This window comes from Rhamphochromis longiceps, linkage group LG16 (genome assembly GCF_057381845.1).
Source record: "Rhamphochromis longiceps isolate RC_006_pf linkage group LG16, R_longiceps_female_GT1.1, whole genome shotgun sequence".
NCBI classification, from domain to species: domain Eukaryota; kingdom Metazoa; phylum Chordata; class Actinopteri; order Cichliformes; family Cichlidae; genus Rhamphochromis; species Rhamphochromis longiceps.
The window spans coordinates 11265028-11284877 of record NC_140572.1 but is presented as its reverse complement, the minus strand read 5'-3'; the positions used below and the strand labels follow the sequence as shown (position 1 = coordinate 11284877).

The 19850-nt window shown below is 39.5% G+C and overlaps 3 protein-coding genes across 3 annotated transcripts; 2 read left to right on the top strand and 1 right to left on the bottom strand.

The window, feature by feature from the left end:
* Positions 1 to 2162: 2162 nt before the first annotated feature.
* Positions 2163 to 4036, top strand: LOC146650677 (trace amine-associated receptor 13c-like). The gene is made up of 3 exons (XM_085384491.1): positions 2163 to 2329; positions 2570 to 2918; positions 3563 to 4036. The coding sequence occupies exons 1-3, from the start codon at positions 2163 to 2165 to the stop codon at positions 4034 to 4036; spliced, it is 990 nt and encodes a 329-aa protein (XP_085240617.1).
* A 5634-nt stretch (positions 4037 to 9670) lies between these two features.
* Positions 9671 to 10877, top strand: LOC146650676 (trace amine-associated receptor 13c-like). The gene is made up of 2 exons (XM_085384335.1): positions 9671 to 9846; positions 10064 to 10877. The coding sequence occupies exons 1-2, from the start codon at positions 9671 to 9673 to the stop codon at positions 10875 to 10877; spliced, it is 990 nt and encodes a 329-aa protein (XP_085240461.1).
* A 7122-nt stretch (positions 10878 to 17999) lies between these two features.
* Positions 18000 to 19420, bottom strand: LOC146650675 (trace amine-associated receptor 13c-like). The gene is made up of 2 exons (XM_085384490.1): positions 19248 to 19420; positions 18000 to 18813 (listed from the first exon to the last, which is right to left on the bottom strand). Exons 1-2 carry the CDS (start codon positions 19418 to 19420, stop codon positions 18000 to 18002), a joined length of 987 nt encoding a protein of 328 aa, XP_085240616.1.
* Positions 19421 to 19850: the final 430 nt, after the last annotated feature.

Here is a 19850-nt window from a genome sequence, read left to right as displayed (position 1 = left end):
CGAGTACTGCGAGTGAAATGCTTTTGATTTCCCTGCAAACATTCACATTAGTGCAGCATAAATTCATTCATGAGGGGAAATTACAGTGAGAACATGTGAAGGCTGTTAGAGGGATAACATAGTGAGATCTTATGTGTTTACTTTATATTTATATGACCAGCAACATTGTCTGTGCTTCAATAGGGAACATAGTTCTCATCTCAGTTGACCGTTATGTGGCGATTTGTGACCCTCTGCATTACCCCACCAGAATGACTGTGGCGAGAGTCAAATTTAGTGTTTGTCTGTGTTGGTTTTATGCTGTTTTCTACTGCAGTCTCTACATGAAGGACATCCTAGTTGAACCAGGCAGGTATAATTCCTGCTATGGAGAGTGTGTGTTTGTCATTAATGATATTGCAGGGATTTTTGACCTAGTTTTCTCTTTTTTTGCTCCAGTTATTATCATCACAGTTGTTTATATTTGAGTGTTTGTGGTGGCTGTGTCTCAGGCTCGAGCCATGCGGTCTCATGTCACTGAATCAAGCAAACAAATCGGAGCTGAAAGCAGCCAGGACTCTTGGGATTCCTGTAGTTGTGTTTCTCTCCTCTCTTTGAACTCTTGCAGAGTCTCCTGCACTATTTTCCAGACATACTGCTTGTTTTCATAAACCTCTGTGCAGTTTTTCCCAGAGTAAATAACAGCCAGAGGTCTCCTCACTTCTCTGTTGTATATGGACTGTTGCGAAACAAAGAGGGGATGCAACACATAGTAAACATTGCCCTTTCCCAGAGACGTGTTGCTGCCATCATATTGAAACTGATCAATGTTCCCCCCACACACTATTAGATACTTAAATGGAGAAACCTCATGAACACAAGCATGCTCCCACGCACAGATTTGCACACAGATACAGACTCACAATATGTTAGTCGACTGCTGTCTCTAAACATGTCATGTATCATTAATACTCTGTCCTGCTCAGTAACATTTAATATTTATTATTTAGTGGTACTTATGCATATGTTGGTTGTTGCTATGGTTTGCCTGCTATGTTGTTTCTTTTTAACAGGCGTTGAAGCAGATGTTCAGTGTGTTTTCAACAATTCTGATTGCTGCACTGCGAGACAGGGCAAGCAAAAAAAGTTCCATGTCCTCTTTTTAAATATTTGGTGTATTTTCTGTTACTTGTTATTTTGGGAATACAAATTGTATTTATGAGGTTTACAAATTATTGCAATTTGTGTTTTCTTTTTAATGTTTTTGGCATTTAGCCACGCAAATAGCCTGGTGTGGAGTCAAATCCAGGCCTTGGCAGTAGATTTTTGTCGTACGGGCTGCCTGCTCAATCAATCAACAATGCCAGCACCCTGCATTCTGTGTTTTTTTTTCTTTTTTTACATTTTACAGAGAGCCACATTTTTTTCCTTCATATTTTTAAAGGGTGCACATTTTCAAGATTCAATCAAATAGAAGTGCCTGTAATTTAACATTTATTGTTCATGTCTTGTCCCACAAGCGTAATCACAGACAACAGTTGATTCTGTGACTGCTGATTATAACTACGTTGACAGAAAAACTAAAAACTGTATAAAAGTCTGTATTGTCACTGCAGTTACAGAATGACTGAAATCTCAGTGCTAGGAGGTTTTGTATATATGTTATAACATCATCATATGAAACTGTATGATGTCAGTTTTGTTGGAACAACACTAACTTAGGTATCTTGATTATAAATGAAACTAACATAAGCATCAATTACACAGTAAGAACAAATTAATTGTGCCATAAATCAAGGATTGTATTGATTGCCTGTGTGTATTCAGCTTATCTGGATTAGGTGCTGCATAAAATATTCATCTTAACTCTTACATACTGATTGTAAAAGGAGAACAGAGACAATTGGATGGCTGATTTGTAGATGACTGTTTTTAGGCCCAAGTTTGTAGTTTTGGCCATTAAAATGTAAATCTTCTGGTTTTAATTGTGATAGATATGTTTGGATGGGAGACGGAGAAATCAAAAGTGAAAAGTACAAGAGGTTGTGTGCACAAAAAGAGGGAGGATATCATTCTCCAGGGAGCACAACAGTAGATGGGAGGTATGGTAGAAGGAGATAAATTTGTTGTATGACAGAAAATTCTGATTAGACTGCTGCAGGAACCTGATGATGGAGATCCAGATGCATCCAGAGGCAGAGCTCTGTTTTCCAGAGCTACTGAACAGTTCCTGCAGGAAGCCGACACTTCACTGGTCCAAAACGGTGCTCCTGAACGTTGGGCTTTCGTCCATCTCTCTGATCACTGCTGCTCTTAATCTGTTCATCATCATCTCAGTCTCCCACTTCAGGCAGAGATTAACCTCTCAGATGAAACTAAAGTTCAACTTTTAGAAAATCAAGTTTAGTAATTAGTTAGTAAATTAGTTAAGTAATTAATGAATTATGTCAAGATGAATGTCCTGTGTGTACTTCATCATGACTGTATAGGTTTTATTTCCTTAATTGCACCATGCCTCTAATAGAACATCTTCATTGAAGATATTTTGACATGATTAATGTGTAATTTATAATTTTCTGTCTCCCTGCAGGCAGCTCCACACTCCCAGTAACATCATCATCCTCTCTCTGGCTGTCTCTGACTTTTTTGTCTGTTTTTTGTTGATGCCGGTAGAAATCTTCAAAAACACGGCCTGCTGGGTATTTGGTGATCTCATGTGTTCACTTTATACTTATCTGGGCTGCATTCTTATCAATGCTTCATTTGAAATGATTATTCTCGTATCAGTTGACCGCTATGTGGCTATTTGTGACCCTCTGCATTACCCCACCAGAATCACTGTGCCGAGAGTCAAACTCAGTGTTTTTCTGTGCTGGCTTTATGCTATTTTGTACAACATCATCTATACAAAGCATGCCCTGATAAACCCAGGCAGGTATGTGTTAGATTTGTATTGTTGATTGTCATTTATGCTTAGAAATATTTACTTATATATGCTTAGAGTTTTGTAATTAGTTGTAGATTGGTAGAGGTTTTGATCCTTGATAGTCTGCAAACTTTGTGTGTATTAGACAGCACTTTGGGAGCATGAGAGGTCATACCGTGTCTTATTGTTTTATGGTAGGATTAACGTAGCTACATCTGTTCTAGTCTAAGTGCTCTTTGTTTAGATGAACTGCAGGACTTCCTCACCGTGTTATCTAGGATGAACCATCTAGGGTGAGGGGGAGGCTACCCTCTTCCTGACCAAGGATGTTTAACCCTTTGATCAGAAACACACACACACACACACACACACACACACACACACACACACACACACACACACAGGCAAGGTACTCTTTGTTTGTATGTAGACGTCGTATGTTAATGAACCTATGCATATTCATGTAACCTCAATAAAAGGACAGTGTTACGGGAGGACGGACGAGAGCTACTGGGGTCAAGCGAAGGAACGGCGTTTGTCTGGTTCTCTCCCGTGCATGAGTACCATGAAGAAGTTTGCCTACTTGCGTCTTGCTTGCAGTGTAATTATATTGTCTTCAACGTTCCAGCAGATGGGTTCAAGCTACAAACCTATCAGTATGGTTCCTGCTATGGAGAGTGTGTTTTTGTTGTTGATGATATTATTGGAATTGTTGACTTTGTTGTATCTCTTATAGTTCCAGTTACGATCATCGTAGTTCTGTATACGAGAGTGTTTGTGGTGGTTGTGTCTCAGGCTCGTGCCATGCGCTCTCATGTTACAGCTGTCACACTTCAGCGGCCACTGAATCAAGCAAACAAATCTGAGCTGAAAGCAGCCAGGAACCTTGGGATTCTTGTAGTTGTGTTTCTGGCGTGCTACTGTCCATTTTACTGCTACTTTTTTCTTGCAGGCAATGATCCAGCTGCTTCTTCTGCATCTTCTATCCTCATTGTTTATTATTTTAACTCTTGCCTAAACCCATTAATGTATGCACTGTTTTACTCCTGGTTTAGAAATGCTGTTAAACTTATCATCACTCTGCAGATATTAAAGGCTAACAGCAGTGAGATCAACATACTACAGAGATAATGCGGAGTGACTTGACTAACATCTGCTATATAAAGATTTCAAATCCAGTAAATGAATGTGTCCATAGTCTGGAAATATAAAAATGCTGTCTTCTATGTATTGAGATGTGTATGAATTCAGTACGATAAAATTTGTTTAAATGTTAACATTTAAGTTAACTTGAACATGAAGAGCATTCAGCTTAAGCCACTTTCTATTTTATAACCAATAATGACATTGACTTTGGCTGTGTTTCTTAAACACACATTGATTTACAGCTGTGTTGTTTTTCTAGCTCTGATACAATTGTATCATATGCTTAATACCAAAATTTTTTTTTCTCAAAAATCAAAAGTTAGCTAACTATTTCCACACCTGTGAATATGGCTAATATATTAATTAGCATCTCAGTAAATGTTACCTTTTAAATATATCATAACAGTTTTGAGGAAAAAGAAGGCAATCATGCTAAAAATCCATCAATAGAAGAGAAGCAGGTATGTAGGTTGTTTAAGTAGATTGTTTTATCTAGTTAATAAAAATGTTTTTTCTAGCTTTAACTGCTGTTTTTAATGAACTTTCAAGATAATGAAGTTGACAAATATGTAAACTTCCTTGAGAAAAAGTAAAGAATTTCCATGAAGGAACTGTTACTAAAATATAGTTAAAAGTAGAAACTGATAGCACACCATTAAACATGCCCTGCAAAGTTTGCCTCCCCTAATTTAGCTGAGCTGAGCTGAGCTAACGTGGCTAACTAGCCTTACAGTTATGCTGTTTTTTGATGCATTAGCATTGCAGTCTTCTTTCAAACCTCACTTTTAAACTTAGTATTCTGTAAACCTCAGGTGGGTTACGTTTGCATCTGGCAATAAATATCTATATGTACATAATTTTTCTGTTGTAAGGATAGTTGAGACTTGCTAGAGTCTTAAGCTACTTTCATTTTCATTAATGCTTTATAATGGTACGACACTCCATTTACATGAGGTCAAACAAAATACTTAACAACTAGTAAGTGCCTGAATTAACTATGAATTACAATATGAAATAAGTATTAATAAAACCTCCATTAACACACTCAAACAATGCACTTATATCTTAATCATTATATATATATAAATGTGCTTCTAAATACTTGAATCACTTATTTAGACTTTGTACATTTTACCATGAACAAGTTATATATGAGCAACACTTTATAAATGATCAGAGGTGGAGGAAGATCTCAGCCTGGGCGTCTATTGTCTTGTGTAGTCTGGAAGATGAGTGGATGGCGGGGTGGGTGGAGTTTTCTCTGTGGTGGGGTCGTGTGGGCTAAGTCCTGGGCTCTGTGGGGCCAGGCAGCGCCGCCGAACTGTGCCCCGGTCCGGATGGGCCTGGGCCCCCTTTCCCTGGCGGGTTGCAGAGTATGGAGATGCCTACTGGGGTCAGCAGGGGAGCTGGCCCCAGGGAGGGGTCACTTGCCCCTCCCTTCCTTCCTTTCACCCCTGCGTCATTGCCCACCTCTCAATTTTAAATACACGTAGACACTGAGGGCTATCAGGACAGGCTATGCGCTTACCTGCTGCTCTCTGGCAGGTAGCTCCATGTCCTCCTAGGTTTTAAATGCACCTTAGAACACACATGCATCAACACTACATATGAGCGGGCAGAAGAAGCTTTGGAGTCTTTACACACCCCCGTTCTCTGCAGCCTGTCGGAGTGGGGGGGCTAGGAGGAGGAGATGGCCGCCCGATCAGGGTCTGGAATGTGGGGCCTCCCTGCTGCTGCCGAGTCAGGGCAGTCTGCTTCTCTCCACCCCAGAGAAAAGGGTAACACTACCTGGCTTGGGTGCAGTTTCCCCCCCTCCGAGGGCACAGCTGGCTGCCGGCGGAGCTCACGGGCAGCCCCCCCTCCTGGCTTCTGCTCCGCAGCTACTGAGTGATCCCTCATCTGGGACTCTCCTCAGCTCTTTCTGGGACAGTGGCGTGGCTGCCCCTCTGTTGGTCTTCCTTGGTTTCTTGTGTTCTGAGGGCCTCTGGATGTCTGGAGTTTTGATCTCCTCCATACCTGCTTCATGCCCTGGAGGACGGGGCAGTGGCTCCCCACACCCTCTAACAGATCATTACATGTAGGAACCTTTTAAATACAAGCGTGCTCATGCTCACAGGTGTACACACGGGTGCTCACACACACAAACTACACCCTTTTTGGCTCCTACCTCAAAGCACACTGTGCGCTGTTGTTTTTCCCTTTATCCCCGTCCCTCTTCCCTGCTGTTTTTCTTTCCCTCTTTCTTTCTCCCCTTTCTTTTCCCCAGTCAAGTCTGTCCCGTATTTAACAAGTGAAAATAAAATAAACAATAAAAGGTGAATCAAATTGACCATTACGGCAAGGCTGGGATGGTCAATTTGGTAAAGTAAATCCGTTGGGCATCTTTCTTTGCCTTTAGACATTAATTCTGATGGCAGAAGAGCCAAACGGGACAGGCAAAAAAAAAAAAGGGTTCATTAATAGGAAGGGATGTAGAAGTGAAACCATGGGTGTGGTCTGTACAACAGTTGGTCCAGTTTCAATTTCTTTAACACTATGACTTTGTGTTAAATGATTATGCCTCTTCCTGTTAACCATCATTTGACACATTGTTGTTATTGTGACCAGAAGATCTCTTTTTTTTTTATCCATGTCCACTTTCTTTGAACCCAAAGCCTTTCTTACTCCCTCTTCCCATGCTGCACGTGCCTTATCATAATTCTCTTTTGCTTTTTGATGCAGGGCTTGTATTGTATCATTAGTTGGGAGTGGTGCTCCTGGATGTGTAGTGAGAAATCCTTTTTCCCACGCCATCCAGACATCATCGAAGCATTTTTACGATTTTGCCCTTTTTTTCTTCTCCGTTTCTCTTTCCAACATTTGGCATTTACAAAGTCCTTGAGGTGTCTCATATTGCTGGGAGCTGCTAGTTCTTCTTCATTGAATGTTGCAGGGGTGGTAGTAGCCATTGTAATTTTTCTTTTATATTTCACTCTTCCTATATAATTATACCTTAATTATTTTGTTGCTCGTGTATTCATTTACTGTTTTTAATTTGTTATTACTTATTTCAACATCATCTGTTATTTTATTATTCTTCCAATTATTTTCAATTTCTTTCTTTCGTTGCTTAATCTTTTTTTGAATTGCCAGTATTTCTTTATGCTTTATCACTACTCTTTGTTGATCAATCAATTAATTTTTTTTATCCTGTCCTCAATTTTTTCCTTAAGTTCTTACTCAATGAATTTATTTATTGTACTTGTTTTATTTATTAACAGTAAATGGACTAATTCTATACTACTTTGATACTACTTTTTCACTTTTATTCAGCCCTCCCTCTCTACAGGTTTTACACCTTTTAAACAAAACAAGTACCAAACCAAAAACAGACAAATACATACCACAACAACTACACGTAAAATAATCACATCGTGACGCCTCTGCCTTTCTAAATGGAGGGACATTAACTGCGCGTGTATGTAAGCGTGTAAAACCTGCAGATAGTCAGATTAACATTTTGTCTCTATCTGCCATTCTGCAATTTATTCCATATAAACAATAACGTGGCGCACAGCGTGACGTGAAAAAAGGCACATACCTTTGACATTGCGTGACGAACTCTGTATTTCTCGTCCACACTAAACGCAAAAAAAGAGTTTTAAAAAAATCTCAGTTTTCGGTGATTCGAAACGCCGTTTACGTGTGGACGAAACAGCTGCGTTTTCACAAATACCCGTGTAGGTGTGGACGTAGCGTAAAAGAGTTAGTAGTTTATTTCATTGCTACCTGTAATTTATTGCAGATTACTTGTATTTGCTTAATTGTTTACTAAATGTTTGAGGTGTGAAATAAACTGCAATGGAGCAAAATATGGGTGTTTGTGGTTGGAGGATGTGTGCGTGTGCACGCGGGTGCGTGAACATTTTTCTTGTAAAACAAAGGGGGGCGCAGCAAAAAAAGTTTGGGAACCACTGCCATAGACCCCTATGCTCAAAACCATATTCGGCTTGCTCCTTACTTATTGAAAAAATCTGTGTATATGCCCCGTTTTTTCCAAAGTTCAGACACGGGTTGATTCTCAAAGAAAATAAATAGCAACATTAATTTGACATAGCATAGACCTTGTTAGCTGATTGGAGTAAAACCTTAAATTGGAGGAACAGGTCCAACTTGCCTACACCAAGTCTACTTCCTGTGTGCAGAGATGTGTGGAGTCTGTAAAAGTCCTTAAAGGTTTCAAGTAAAATGTCCAAAAGTCTAGGGGAATGTGTGTGTGTGTGTGTGTGTGTGTTTGAAAGGGGACAGCAAGTTCAAAATGGCGTGAGATTTCTGTTGCAGCTGGCCTACCACACTCTGTTTTGGAGCACGGGAAAAAATCAACTGGTCCATCAACAGGATTGGCTCATCATCAATATCAGATCCAATCTAACGCATTTAACAAAAAACCTGACCTGTCAACGACAGTGTCATAGGACATACTGAGTTTGTAAAAATTAACACTTCACAATTTGTTAGCAAATAAAAAATTACTGCTTGTAACATTAACCATGCTTACAATTGAAAATAAAATACCAAAATATGTAACACTCTTTTTAAATGCTTCTTCAGTCTTCTCTCAATAATTTAAATATTTACAATTTCAATCACATTCTGAATAAAAAATACCACTGCAGGACATTGCCTCAAGTTTTCTTTTAAGCAAAATAAAGTATAGCTTTCTACAAAACATTGTAAACTATTTCTTCAGTAAATGTTAGAAATATTTTACTCACAGTGAACTCATAAAAAGTGAAAATAAATAATGAACAGGTAAAATAATTTGCTCACCGATCTCACAAGAGGACATTTTAGAAATGACACTCTCTCTAAGCCCTGATTTTCTACGACCAAAAATGCAGAGAGAATCAGAACTAGTTAATAGTAATTACATTTGAACACACTGTTTTAGCAGTATACATGCATAAAATAATTTTTAGTATCTGCAGTGAGTGCTAACTCTTCTTTCTGTATCATTTTTGTAAGTTTTACTGTGAATCTCGGTGTCCTTATTTTGTGCTAGTGTGCTCAGAGCTCATGTGGCAGCCACCAGAAAAGAGGAAGGTCTGTGCTCTCTCAGATGGAGATGGCAATTGGGACAATGCACCAACTACTAGAGATATTAGAGGAATATTAGAGATTGGATATTAGGGATGAGGTCCACAGACTAACCCTGATAGGTCCCCTTCTTCACTTTGATTGCTCCCTTCAGCCAGTTTACTAATAGTTTATTGTAAGAACAAATTATGTTCACCAAGTGAAAGTTGCATTTGAGAATACAATAGGTGAAGTGAAATTGGAGTGGAGCAGGAACTCCACAGGTGAAGCAAATGCAAAGAAATCAAAATTGCCCACATGAGAGAAAGACAGAAATAACAGGAGAGAGGACTGGGAGAGAGAAAAAGAGGCACAGCAGAGCAAAGGAAAGAGAGGTTGAACAAAATAAATTAGGTGTATGACAGTCCAAGAGGTTGTGCAGAGAGAAATAGGAGCGAATTCTACAGAGCATGAATGAGAGGAGGAGACAGATCAGACGCAGAGATAAATCTGCTGTATAATAATGAGATCAGGTCAGAGAGCTGCAGAGGTTGTAGTTGTCTGATGATGGAGATACAGAAAGGAGCTGAGCTCTGTTTTCCACAACTCCTCAACAGCTCCTGCAGGAAGCCGACGCTTCGCTGGTCCAAAGCTGTGCTCCTGAACATTGTCCTGTCCTGCATCTCTCTGCTCACTGCTGCTCTAAACCTTCTCGTGATCATCTCAGTCTCCTACTTCAGGCACATATAATGTTTCTAAAACTTAAACTGTATCTTCATTTAAAAAGTTTAACACCATGATTTATTATCTAAATTGAAATTAATTTGGCACATTCTTGGTCAATTTAAACCACAATATTTAATTTTTATACACCTTAATGTCTTTGTCTTACAGTCTTAATAATGGACCTTTTTACATTTTAAAATTACTAATATATTCTTTTTTGTTCTATTTCAGGAAGCTTCACACACCCAGCAACATCCTCCTGCTCTCTCTTGCTGTCTCAGACTTTCTCATGGGTCTCTTGCTGATGCCAGCAGAAATCCTTAGAAGCATGACGTGCTGGGTACTTGGTGATCTTATGTGTTCTGTTTATTTTTTTCTGACTGTAAACATTACCTGTGCTTCAATAGGGAACATAGTTCTTATATCAATTGACCGTTATGTGGCTATTTGTGACCCTCTGCATTACTCCACGAGAATTACTGTGGCAAGAGTCAAACTCAGTGTTTGTCTGTGTTGGTTTTATTCAACTTTCTACTGCAGTCTTTATACGCAAGAAATGCTGATTGAACCAGGCAGGTATAATTCCTGTTATGGTGAGTGTGTGCTTGTCATCAGTGATTTTGCTGGAATGGTTGACCTTATTTTATTTTTTATTCTTCCAGTTTCTGTCATCATAGTTCTGTATACAAGAGTATTTGTGGTGGCTGTGTCTCAGGCTCGTGCCATGCGCTCTCATGTTACGGCTGTCACACTTCAGCGTTCATTGAATCAAACAAACAAATCTGAGCTGAAAGCAGCCAGGACTCTGGGGGTTCTTGTAGTTGTGTTTCTGTCATGCTACTGTCCATTTTATTGCTACTCTCTCACTGATAAAAATGCTGTCAATGATCCAGCTACATCTTTTGTGATCTTTATCTTTTATTTTAACTCTTGTATAAACCCTTTGATCTATGCCCTGTTTTACCCCTGGTTTAGAAATGCTGTTAAACTTATTATCACATTGCAGATATTCAAGCATAACTCCTGTGAGGCCAACATACTATAAAAAGACTATGAACCCTGCTCCAGTAAACTGCTTTAAATCAGGAAATGGGCCCATGTGGTAATCTACTGCATTAATTACAGAGGGGAAAAAAAGCATTTTTGACCACTTCAATTCCACGAACACTAGCATTCAAATTACTTATGCCAGTAATCATCCACAACTATTTTCAGTTGCAGATGATAAAGGACTCAGAAACTTTATTCATGCAAGCCCATATGACAGAGAATGTGCATCTTTTTGCTTTGCATATTTTAATTTATATTTTATTGTGTTGTGGTTTGCAGTGTTTTGTGTTGTTTCACTTTAAATTTGTTTAAAAGGAAAAAGCTGAAATTTAAATAGTTAGGAGTTGAAATGCAAATAGTTGGTTTTTGTATTTTATAATTTATTTATTACATTTTACATGATGTGAATAAATAAAAGTATCACCCAAGCGAAAATATAACAAAGTGCGCCATACAGTCAAATGCCACAACGAGCAATCCCTTTCACGTCCCCATAGCATAGCTACCCGGAAGCCATTATGTCCTAAACTGCACCTAGCTGCTACTGTGGGGATACTTCCAGGCCTAACCTGGGCTTACCATAGAACCAAGTTCGCCAGAGCTCATATTATATTTTTACATGTTGTGGAGCCATTTTTGGGAGCATTTCAAGTTGATATACATCAGTACAACCATTATAGCCCAAATTTTAATAATATGTCTGCATTAAGTGCATAGTACTTACATAAATTGCAACAAAGTGCAATAAACTACAAAAAGAATTAAAATTGTTTTTTTTTAACATATATTTCTAGTTAGAGAAATTTAAGAGGCTTATCCCTCAAAACTGTAAATACAAAAAAGTTGCACAAAATAGTTTCCCACCACAGGAAATTTATTTTAAGTGTCTTCATATTATTATTTCTGAAATACACCAATTTTTATATACTGCAGCAAAAACGAAAATAAATATTATAATGCAAATTTGCAAAAAAAAAAACAGCATATGCATCAAAATAAACTATTTTCAGCAGTGCAATATGAGTCCTAAGCATCCCAGAAAATTCTTTATTTATCACATGCATAGTCATACGAGCACAACACACAGTGAAATGTTTCTTGAATGCTCCTTTGACTGTGCAAAAAACAACATTATATGCAAATGGTGTTAGAGGAATGGCTGTAACCCATATCCCTTATAATATAAGAGTAAATGGAACAACCAAGGTTAAAAAATAGTCCCAGTAATGCAGCGTATGAGAATCACACATTCTCTCTAGCAGGGATTACATCTGCCTAGTTGAATTGGATTATCTGTTGCAAACACACTGCTATAGAAAACAGAACAAGGCTAAGAATTGCTGACAAAATTGACCAATATTAGCACATGCATGAAGACAGACATGTCTGTCTGTCTTCCGAACTTGTCCCTTTGGGTCCCATTTGGAAACACTGTGGACAGACCACTCAAAGTGCAGGGCCTATTGCCCATTGGTACATTATTGCTACCTAGTGGTATTAGGTGTAGTCTAGAAATTTTGAAAGAAAAAAAAAAAAAAAGCTACTCTTAACTACATTACCCACATTAACCATTCATTATAGAGTTGATTCGGCAGATTTTTACACTAGACACCCTTCATGACATAACCCTCAAAGGATTTACGTTTTCTCTCAAGCTTGAACCAGGGATTGTTTGCTTGACAGTTAAACATATAAATCACTACACTATGGATCAAATTGCCTTCAAAAGGGATAAAAAAAAAGTTTAGTATGACTTGGAATGTAGCTCGATATCTTTCACTTCGTGAACAGTTTTGCATCAATCCATCCATCTTCTTCCACTTATCGGTGGCTGGCAGGGGCAGCAGCCTAAAGAGAGAACCCCAGACCTCCCTCTCACCAACCAACTCCTCCAGCTTGTCCAGGAGAGAGCATCCCAGTGAAACACTAGGACCATCTCTGAATTGTGGCCACCGCCCTTACATCTTATACACAGAGACAGAGACAAAGAACATTCCACAAACTCTTACATGTTGGCCCCTCTTGGGGAGGGGGGGGGGGGGGGGGGGGGCTATACCTTCTCCCTTGCAGAGAGAATTATTACCTCGTTTTCTGCTTGGCCGTCACCTAAGGACTTACATCCCTGATGTGATTAACACAACAGAAAAGAAACCTGCTTCCACAAACACCTAACACAGAATGTGCGTGGGATGCATCATTATCAGATGCTTGAACCACCTCAACTGGCTCCTTTCGATGTGGAGAAGTAGCAGCTCTACTCTCAGCCCCTCCTGGATGGCTGAACTCCTCACCCTATCTCTAAGGGAGAAAGAAACCAGCCATCCTTCAGAGAAAGCTTATTTCCGCTGCTTGTATCCATGATCTCATTCTTTTGGTCACTACCTAAACTTTGTGACCATAGGTTAGGGTGGGGACAGAGATCGACCGGTAAATCAAGAGATTCACTTTTATGTTTAACTGTCTCTTCACCCTTCAGACTGGTACAGCGTCTGCGTCATTGTAACCACAGCACGAATCCGTCTGACACTTTTTGTGCAAAATATAGCTTCAGTTTCATGATCTTAGTTGTTTGTTTGTAATAAGTGGTTATTTTGGGTTCTGTTGCCTTCCTATCAGCTTGAAGTAGTCTAGCCATTCTCCTCTGACATCAACAAAGGATTTCAACCCAGAAAACTACAGCACACTGAATAATTTTCTCATTTCAGACCACTCCATAAACTCTGGAGATGTTTGTGCAGAAAAATCTCAGTACATCAGTATGTCTCTGAAATACTCAGATCCACTGGTTTGACATCAACAATTATGCCACATTTACTCATCTTTTTTTCATTTTTTGATCCTCGGTTTGACCTCCAGCAGGCACCACCTTGATTATATCGACATGCCTAAATGCTTTGACTATCTCTACTTTTAAAATTAGGCTTAAAACTTTCCTTTTTGCATATAGTTAGGGCTGGATCAGGTGACCCTGAATCCTCCCTTAGTTACCCTGCAATAGTTATACAGGGAGTGCAGAATTATTAGGCAAATGAGTATTTTGTCCACATCATCCTCTTCATGCATGTTGTCTTACTCCAAGCTGTATAGGCTCGAAAGCCTACTACCAATTAAGCATATTAGGTGATGTGCATCTCTGTAATGAGAAGGGGTGTGGTCTAATGACATCAACACCCTATATCAGGTGTGCATAATTATTAGGCAACGTCCTTTCCTTTGGCAAAATGGGTCAAAAGAAGGACTTGGCAGGCTCAGAAAAGTCAAAAATAGTGAGATATCTTGCAGAGGGATGCAGCAGTCTCAAAATTGCAAAGCTTCTGAAGCGTGATCATCGAACAATCAAGCGTTTCATTCAAAATAGTCAACAGGGTCGCAAGAAGCGTGTGGAAAAACCAAGGCGCAAAATAACTGCCCATGAACTGAGAAAAGTCAAGCGTGCAGCTGCCAAGATGCCACTTGCCACCAGTTTGGCCATATTTCAGAGCTGCAACATCACTGGAGTGCCCAAAAGCACAAGGTGTGCAATACTCAGAGACATGGCCAAGGTAAGAAAGGCTGAAAGACGACCACCACTGAACAAGACACACAAGCTGAAACGTCAAGACTGGGTCAAGAAATATCTCAAGACTGATTTTTCTAAGGTTTTATGGATTGATGAAATGAGAGTGAGTCTTGATGGGCCCGTGGCTGGATTGGTAAAGGGCAGAGAGCTCCAGTCCGACTCAGACGCCAGCAAGGTGGAGGTGGAGTACTGGTTTGGGCTGGTATCATCAAAGATGAGCTTGTGGGGCCTTTTCGGGTTGAGGATGGAGTCAAGCTCAACTCCCAGTCCTACTGCCAGTTTCTGGAAGACACCTTCTTCAAGCAGTGGTACAGGAAGAAGTCTGCATCCTTCAAGAAAAACATGATTTTCATGCAGGACAATGCTCCATCACACGCGTCCAAGTACTCCACAGCGTGGCTGGCAAGAAAGGGTATAAAAGAAGAAAAACTAATGACATGGCCACCTTGTTCACCTGATCTGAACCCCATTGAGAACCTGTGGTCCATCATCAAATGTGAGATTTACAAGGAGGGAAAACAGTACACCTCTCTGAACAGTGTCTGGGAGGCTGTGGTTGCTGCTGCACGCAATGTTGATGGTGAACAGATCAAAACACTGACAGAATCCATGGATGGCAGGCTTTTGAGTGCACTGTAATCCCTAACAGTTGTTCTAGCTCATAACTAATAAGCTCATAACACTCAAATGTCGTTTTGTAGTTGAGCAAACTATAAAGTATTGAGCTCTGTTGGCTTTTATGCAGCTTTAATTCAACAGGGCTCAATATTTTTTAGCTAATTTTTTTGGAACGCTCAAAAAGTTTAAGAAGCATATATTAGTGACGTTCTGGTGGGTGGAGTCTTGTCGCTCCTTCAGGAAAGCTGTGTCAGCCATCTTGAATTTACCTTGATGCGGGGAAGATTTGGCCAGCGTCATTAATTAATTATTTTTTTAATTAAGTTGAAAAATATTGAACATTTTGAGTTTATTACTCCCTAATTATAAGTTGAGGAATATCAACATTTATGAGTTAACATTGAGGTAATTTAAGGCAACTGCAACTATAATTTTTAGTTAAACTTAAAACTTTTAAAAACATCACTAAAAAATTGTGTAATCTGTTACACAACAATTTTTGAGTTCTGTGAACTTATTAGGTTTTACAGTGTGTCCTTGCAAAGAAAGGTGGCTATATTGGTCGCTGATTTGTTTTTGTTTTGTTTTTGAATGTCAGAAATGTATATTTGTGAATGTGGAGATGTTATATTGGTTTCACTGGTAAAAATAAATAATTGAAATGGGTATATATTTGTTTTTTGTTAAGTTGCCTAATAATTATGCACAGTAATAGTCACCTGCACACACAGATATCCCCCTAAAATAGCTAAAACTAAAAACAAACTAAAAACTACTTCCAAAAACATTCAGCTTTGATATTAATGAGTTTTTTGGGTTCATTGAGAACATGGTTGTTGTTCAATAATAAAATTATTTCTCAAAAATACAACTTGCCTAATAATTCTGCACTCCCTGTAGGCTGCTGGGGGATTACCATGATGAGTTTTTCCTTTCCAGTCACCTTTCTCACTCACTATGTGTTAATAGACCTCTCTGTATTGAATTGTACCTGCTATTAATCTTGGGCTCTGTTCCACAGCATGTCTTTTATTCTGTTTTCCTTCTCTCACCCCAAGCGGTCGCAGCAGATGACTGCTCCTCCCTGAGCCTGGTTCTGCTGGAGGTTTCTTCCTGTTAAAAGGGAGTTTTTCCTTCCCACTGTCGCCCAAGTGCTTGCTCATAGGGGGCCATATGATTGTTGGGTTTTTCTCAGTATCTATTATTGTAGGATCTACTGTACAATATGAAGCGCCTATGTTGTGATTTGGCGCTATATAAATAAAATCGAATTAAATTGAATTGGTGCTGATGAGAAAGGCTAATTAGAAATATGGATTATTGTGGCGAGCACTGGAGTAAAGTGTAACTGATAAAGTGGTTGCTGAATGTATGTACAGGGTGGGCCATTTATACGGTACACCGTAATAACATGGGAATGGTTGGTGATATTAAAGTCCTGTTTGTGGCACATTAGTATATGTGAGGGGGCAAACTCCTAAAGATGGGTGGTGACCATGGTGGCCATTTAGAAGTCGGCCATCTTGGATACAACTTTTGTTTTTTCAATAGGAAGAGGGCCATGTGACACATCAAACTTATTGGTAATGTCACAAGAAAAACAACGGTGCGCTTGGTTTCAACGTAAGTTTATTCTTTCATGAGTTATTTACAAGTGTCTCTTTGTTCACAGCCATTGACATGTCGAAGAGGTTAACACATGAGGAGCGGATCGAAATTGTGTTGATATCTGGTGAACGCAGTAACCGGGTCATTGCAGCAGATTTCAATGCAAGACACCCTACGAGACCACCCATCTCCCATGCTACAGTTAGCAAACTGCTTGCTAAGTTTCTATATATATATGACTAGAGATGGGTATCGTTTAGGTTTTATCCGATACCGGTGCCAAATCGGTACTTTTGAAACGGTGCCGGTGCTCAAACGGTGCTCAAACCGGTGCTTAAAGAATGGAGAACACAAAATTGGTCCAAAAACCTCTCATGTTCAGCTGTTTTTTGTAAAAATATAACAATGTTAGCCTTTTCTGCAGCTATGGGGCATATATGGTATCACTCTTGGCTGGAAGCAGTGCTTAAACAATGGAAAAAACACAAACTTTGTCCTAAACCTCTCATGTTTAACTGTTTTCCACTTTTTCTTTGGTCATTTTAGCCTTTTTAGCCAGGGTGAAGAGAGTATCTGCCATCAAACAAGAAGACAGCCGCATGTAGCTATGATGATGTTTGCTAGTTCACCTTACATGCATTAATGTAATAACGTGGTTAGCCTACTCACGCAGAGAAGAACGGCTGCTGCTGCCATCATCATCCGTCATCATTTCTGCTACACTGGCAGGGCTAGGGGCCAGGACTCTCCTCTTCGTGTTTTTGGGGGATGTTGCATAACAGGCAACCCACCCGCAGTAGATGTGCTCGGTGTGAGGTCTCGCAGCAAGCTATCAAATACGGCGCATTTCTCGGCTTTTAAAAAAAACGCTATGCGTCGCCAGGTGTTTCATCGGATTTCAGGTGTTACCTCCTTTGACAGTATCACAGTATCAGCTTAAAGCACTTGTTGCAGGCTGCTGAGTTTGCATATTTTGCTATGAAGTACAGCCAGACTTTTAACCGCTTCGCCTTGGACATTTTTAATCTGTAGCTCTGCTCTAAAAGAACGTACGTACCTGGCCCCGCCTACTATCCTCGGAAACGTAAAATGATTGGCTAGAATCTAAAGTGTATCACAGCTCAGGAAAAAAAAGCACCGAAATAAAGCACCGAAATGTGCGCTGCTTTTCGGTCTGGTTACTACCGTTTATGTCAGAACCGGTGCCATCATGGCACCGGACACCGGTACCCATCCCTATATATGACTGACATAAAATGGTGCTTACAAACCAAAAAAATCTAACAGCTGAAAATAATGACAAAAATTAGTTGGAGAAGAGTTCAGAGTCTTTTATAGTATGTTGGCCTCACAGGAGTTATGCTTGAAGACCTGCAGAGTGACAATAAGTTTAACAGCATTTCTAAACCAGGGGTAAAACAAGGCATAGATCAAAGGGTTTAGACAAGAGTTAATGTAAAAAATAATGATAACAGTAGATGCAGATGGATCATTGACCACATTTTCTTCAGCAAGATAATAGCAGTAAAATGGAGAGTAACATAATAGAAACACAACTACAAGAACCCCCAGAGTCCTGGCTGCTTTCAGCTCAGATTTCTTTGCTTGATTGCTTGAATGCTGAAGTGTGACAGATGTAACATGAGAGCGCATGGCACGAGCTTGGGACACAGCCGCCACAAATACTCTCATATAAAGAACTATGATGACAGAAAGTGGAACAATAAAAGCTAAAATAAGGTCAATAATCCCTGCAATATCACTGCTGACAAACATACACTCTCCGTAGCAGGAATTATACCTGCCCGGTTCAATCAGGATATTCTTTATATAAAGACTCCAGTAGAAAATAGCATAAAACCAACATAAGCACACACTGAGTTTGGTTCGTTTCACAGTAATTCTGGTGCGGTAATGCAAGGGGTCACAAATAGCCACATAACGATCAACTGATATTAGAACTATGTTCCCTATTGAAGCACAGATAATGTTGCCCATCAGATACCAATAAACAGAACACATAAGATCACCAAGTACCCAACAGGTCGTGCTTCTTAATATTTCTGCTGGCATCAACAGAAGACCCACAAGAAAGTCTGAGACAGCCAGAGAGAGGAGGACGATGTTACTTGGTGTGTGAAGTTTCCTACAAAGAGAAAAAAAAAAGTAATTCATCATTTCAAAAGGTCTTCAGTAAAAATTCCATCAGTGAAAAAGTCCTATTAATAAGGCATGATTCAATCGAGGCAAATAAAATATTTCAGTTGTGATTAAAATACACCAAGAACATGCAAAATTGATTCCACTCATCACTAAGCAATTTCAGTTTGAAGTGTCTGAAGTGTAAGATTAGGATGAAAATAAGACTGCTGACAGCTGCACTGAAAATGTTTTGTCAATCATGTTAAAACCATCTTAGTGAAAATGTTTCATTATTAAGACATGAAGAAGCCTATTCAACTTAACAGTGATAACTGAGACAAAGATATTTATTTATCTAACAAAACGAAAGTAAAAATTAAAAACAGAGATATTTATCAGTTGCATTTCATTATTGTCAATAAAAAAAATCATCTGTGCCTGAAGTGGGAGACTGAAATGATGACGAGAAGGTTTAGAGCAGCAGTGAGCAGAGAGATACAGGAGAACACAATGTTCAGCAGCACGGCTTTCGACCAATGAAGTGTCGGCTTTCTGCAGGAGCTGTTGAGAAATTGTGGAAAACAAAGCGCGGGCACTTTCTGTATCTCCATTAGGCATGTCCAGCTCCTGCTGCTCTGTGATCAGAGCCGTAGGGTGGATTTATCAACCCCCACTCCAATCCCCTCGTCTTCACTCACGTACACACACGCGCACACAAACACACTGTCCCTCCTATTTCTTTGCGCACAATCGGCACTTCCACTTTGTCAGACTCACTATGTCACGCAAAGCGTATTAATGTCTTCTTTATTTGAACTATTAAAACCAGTCCTACAGCTTGTCACTACAGAAGTTGTCATGGTTTAATATCTTCTTAATACACAAGGGTCACAATTATTAATCAGCTTCAAACCATATTCTTTTTTAATAATACTAATCGGAGGTAATTCTCTCTTTTTTTTTTAAGTGTATTTACCACAGATGCTGATGGTACAGGGCTAGAACAGCAACTTTGTTAACCAACTATTTCTTCATATCCAT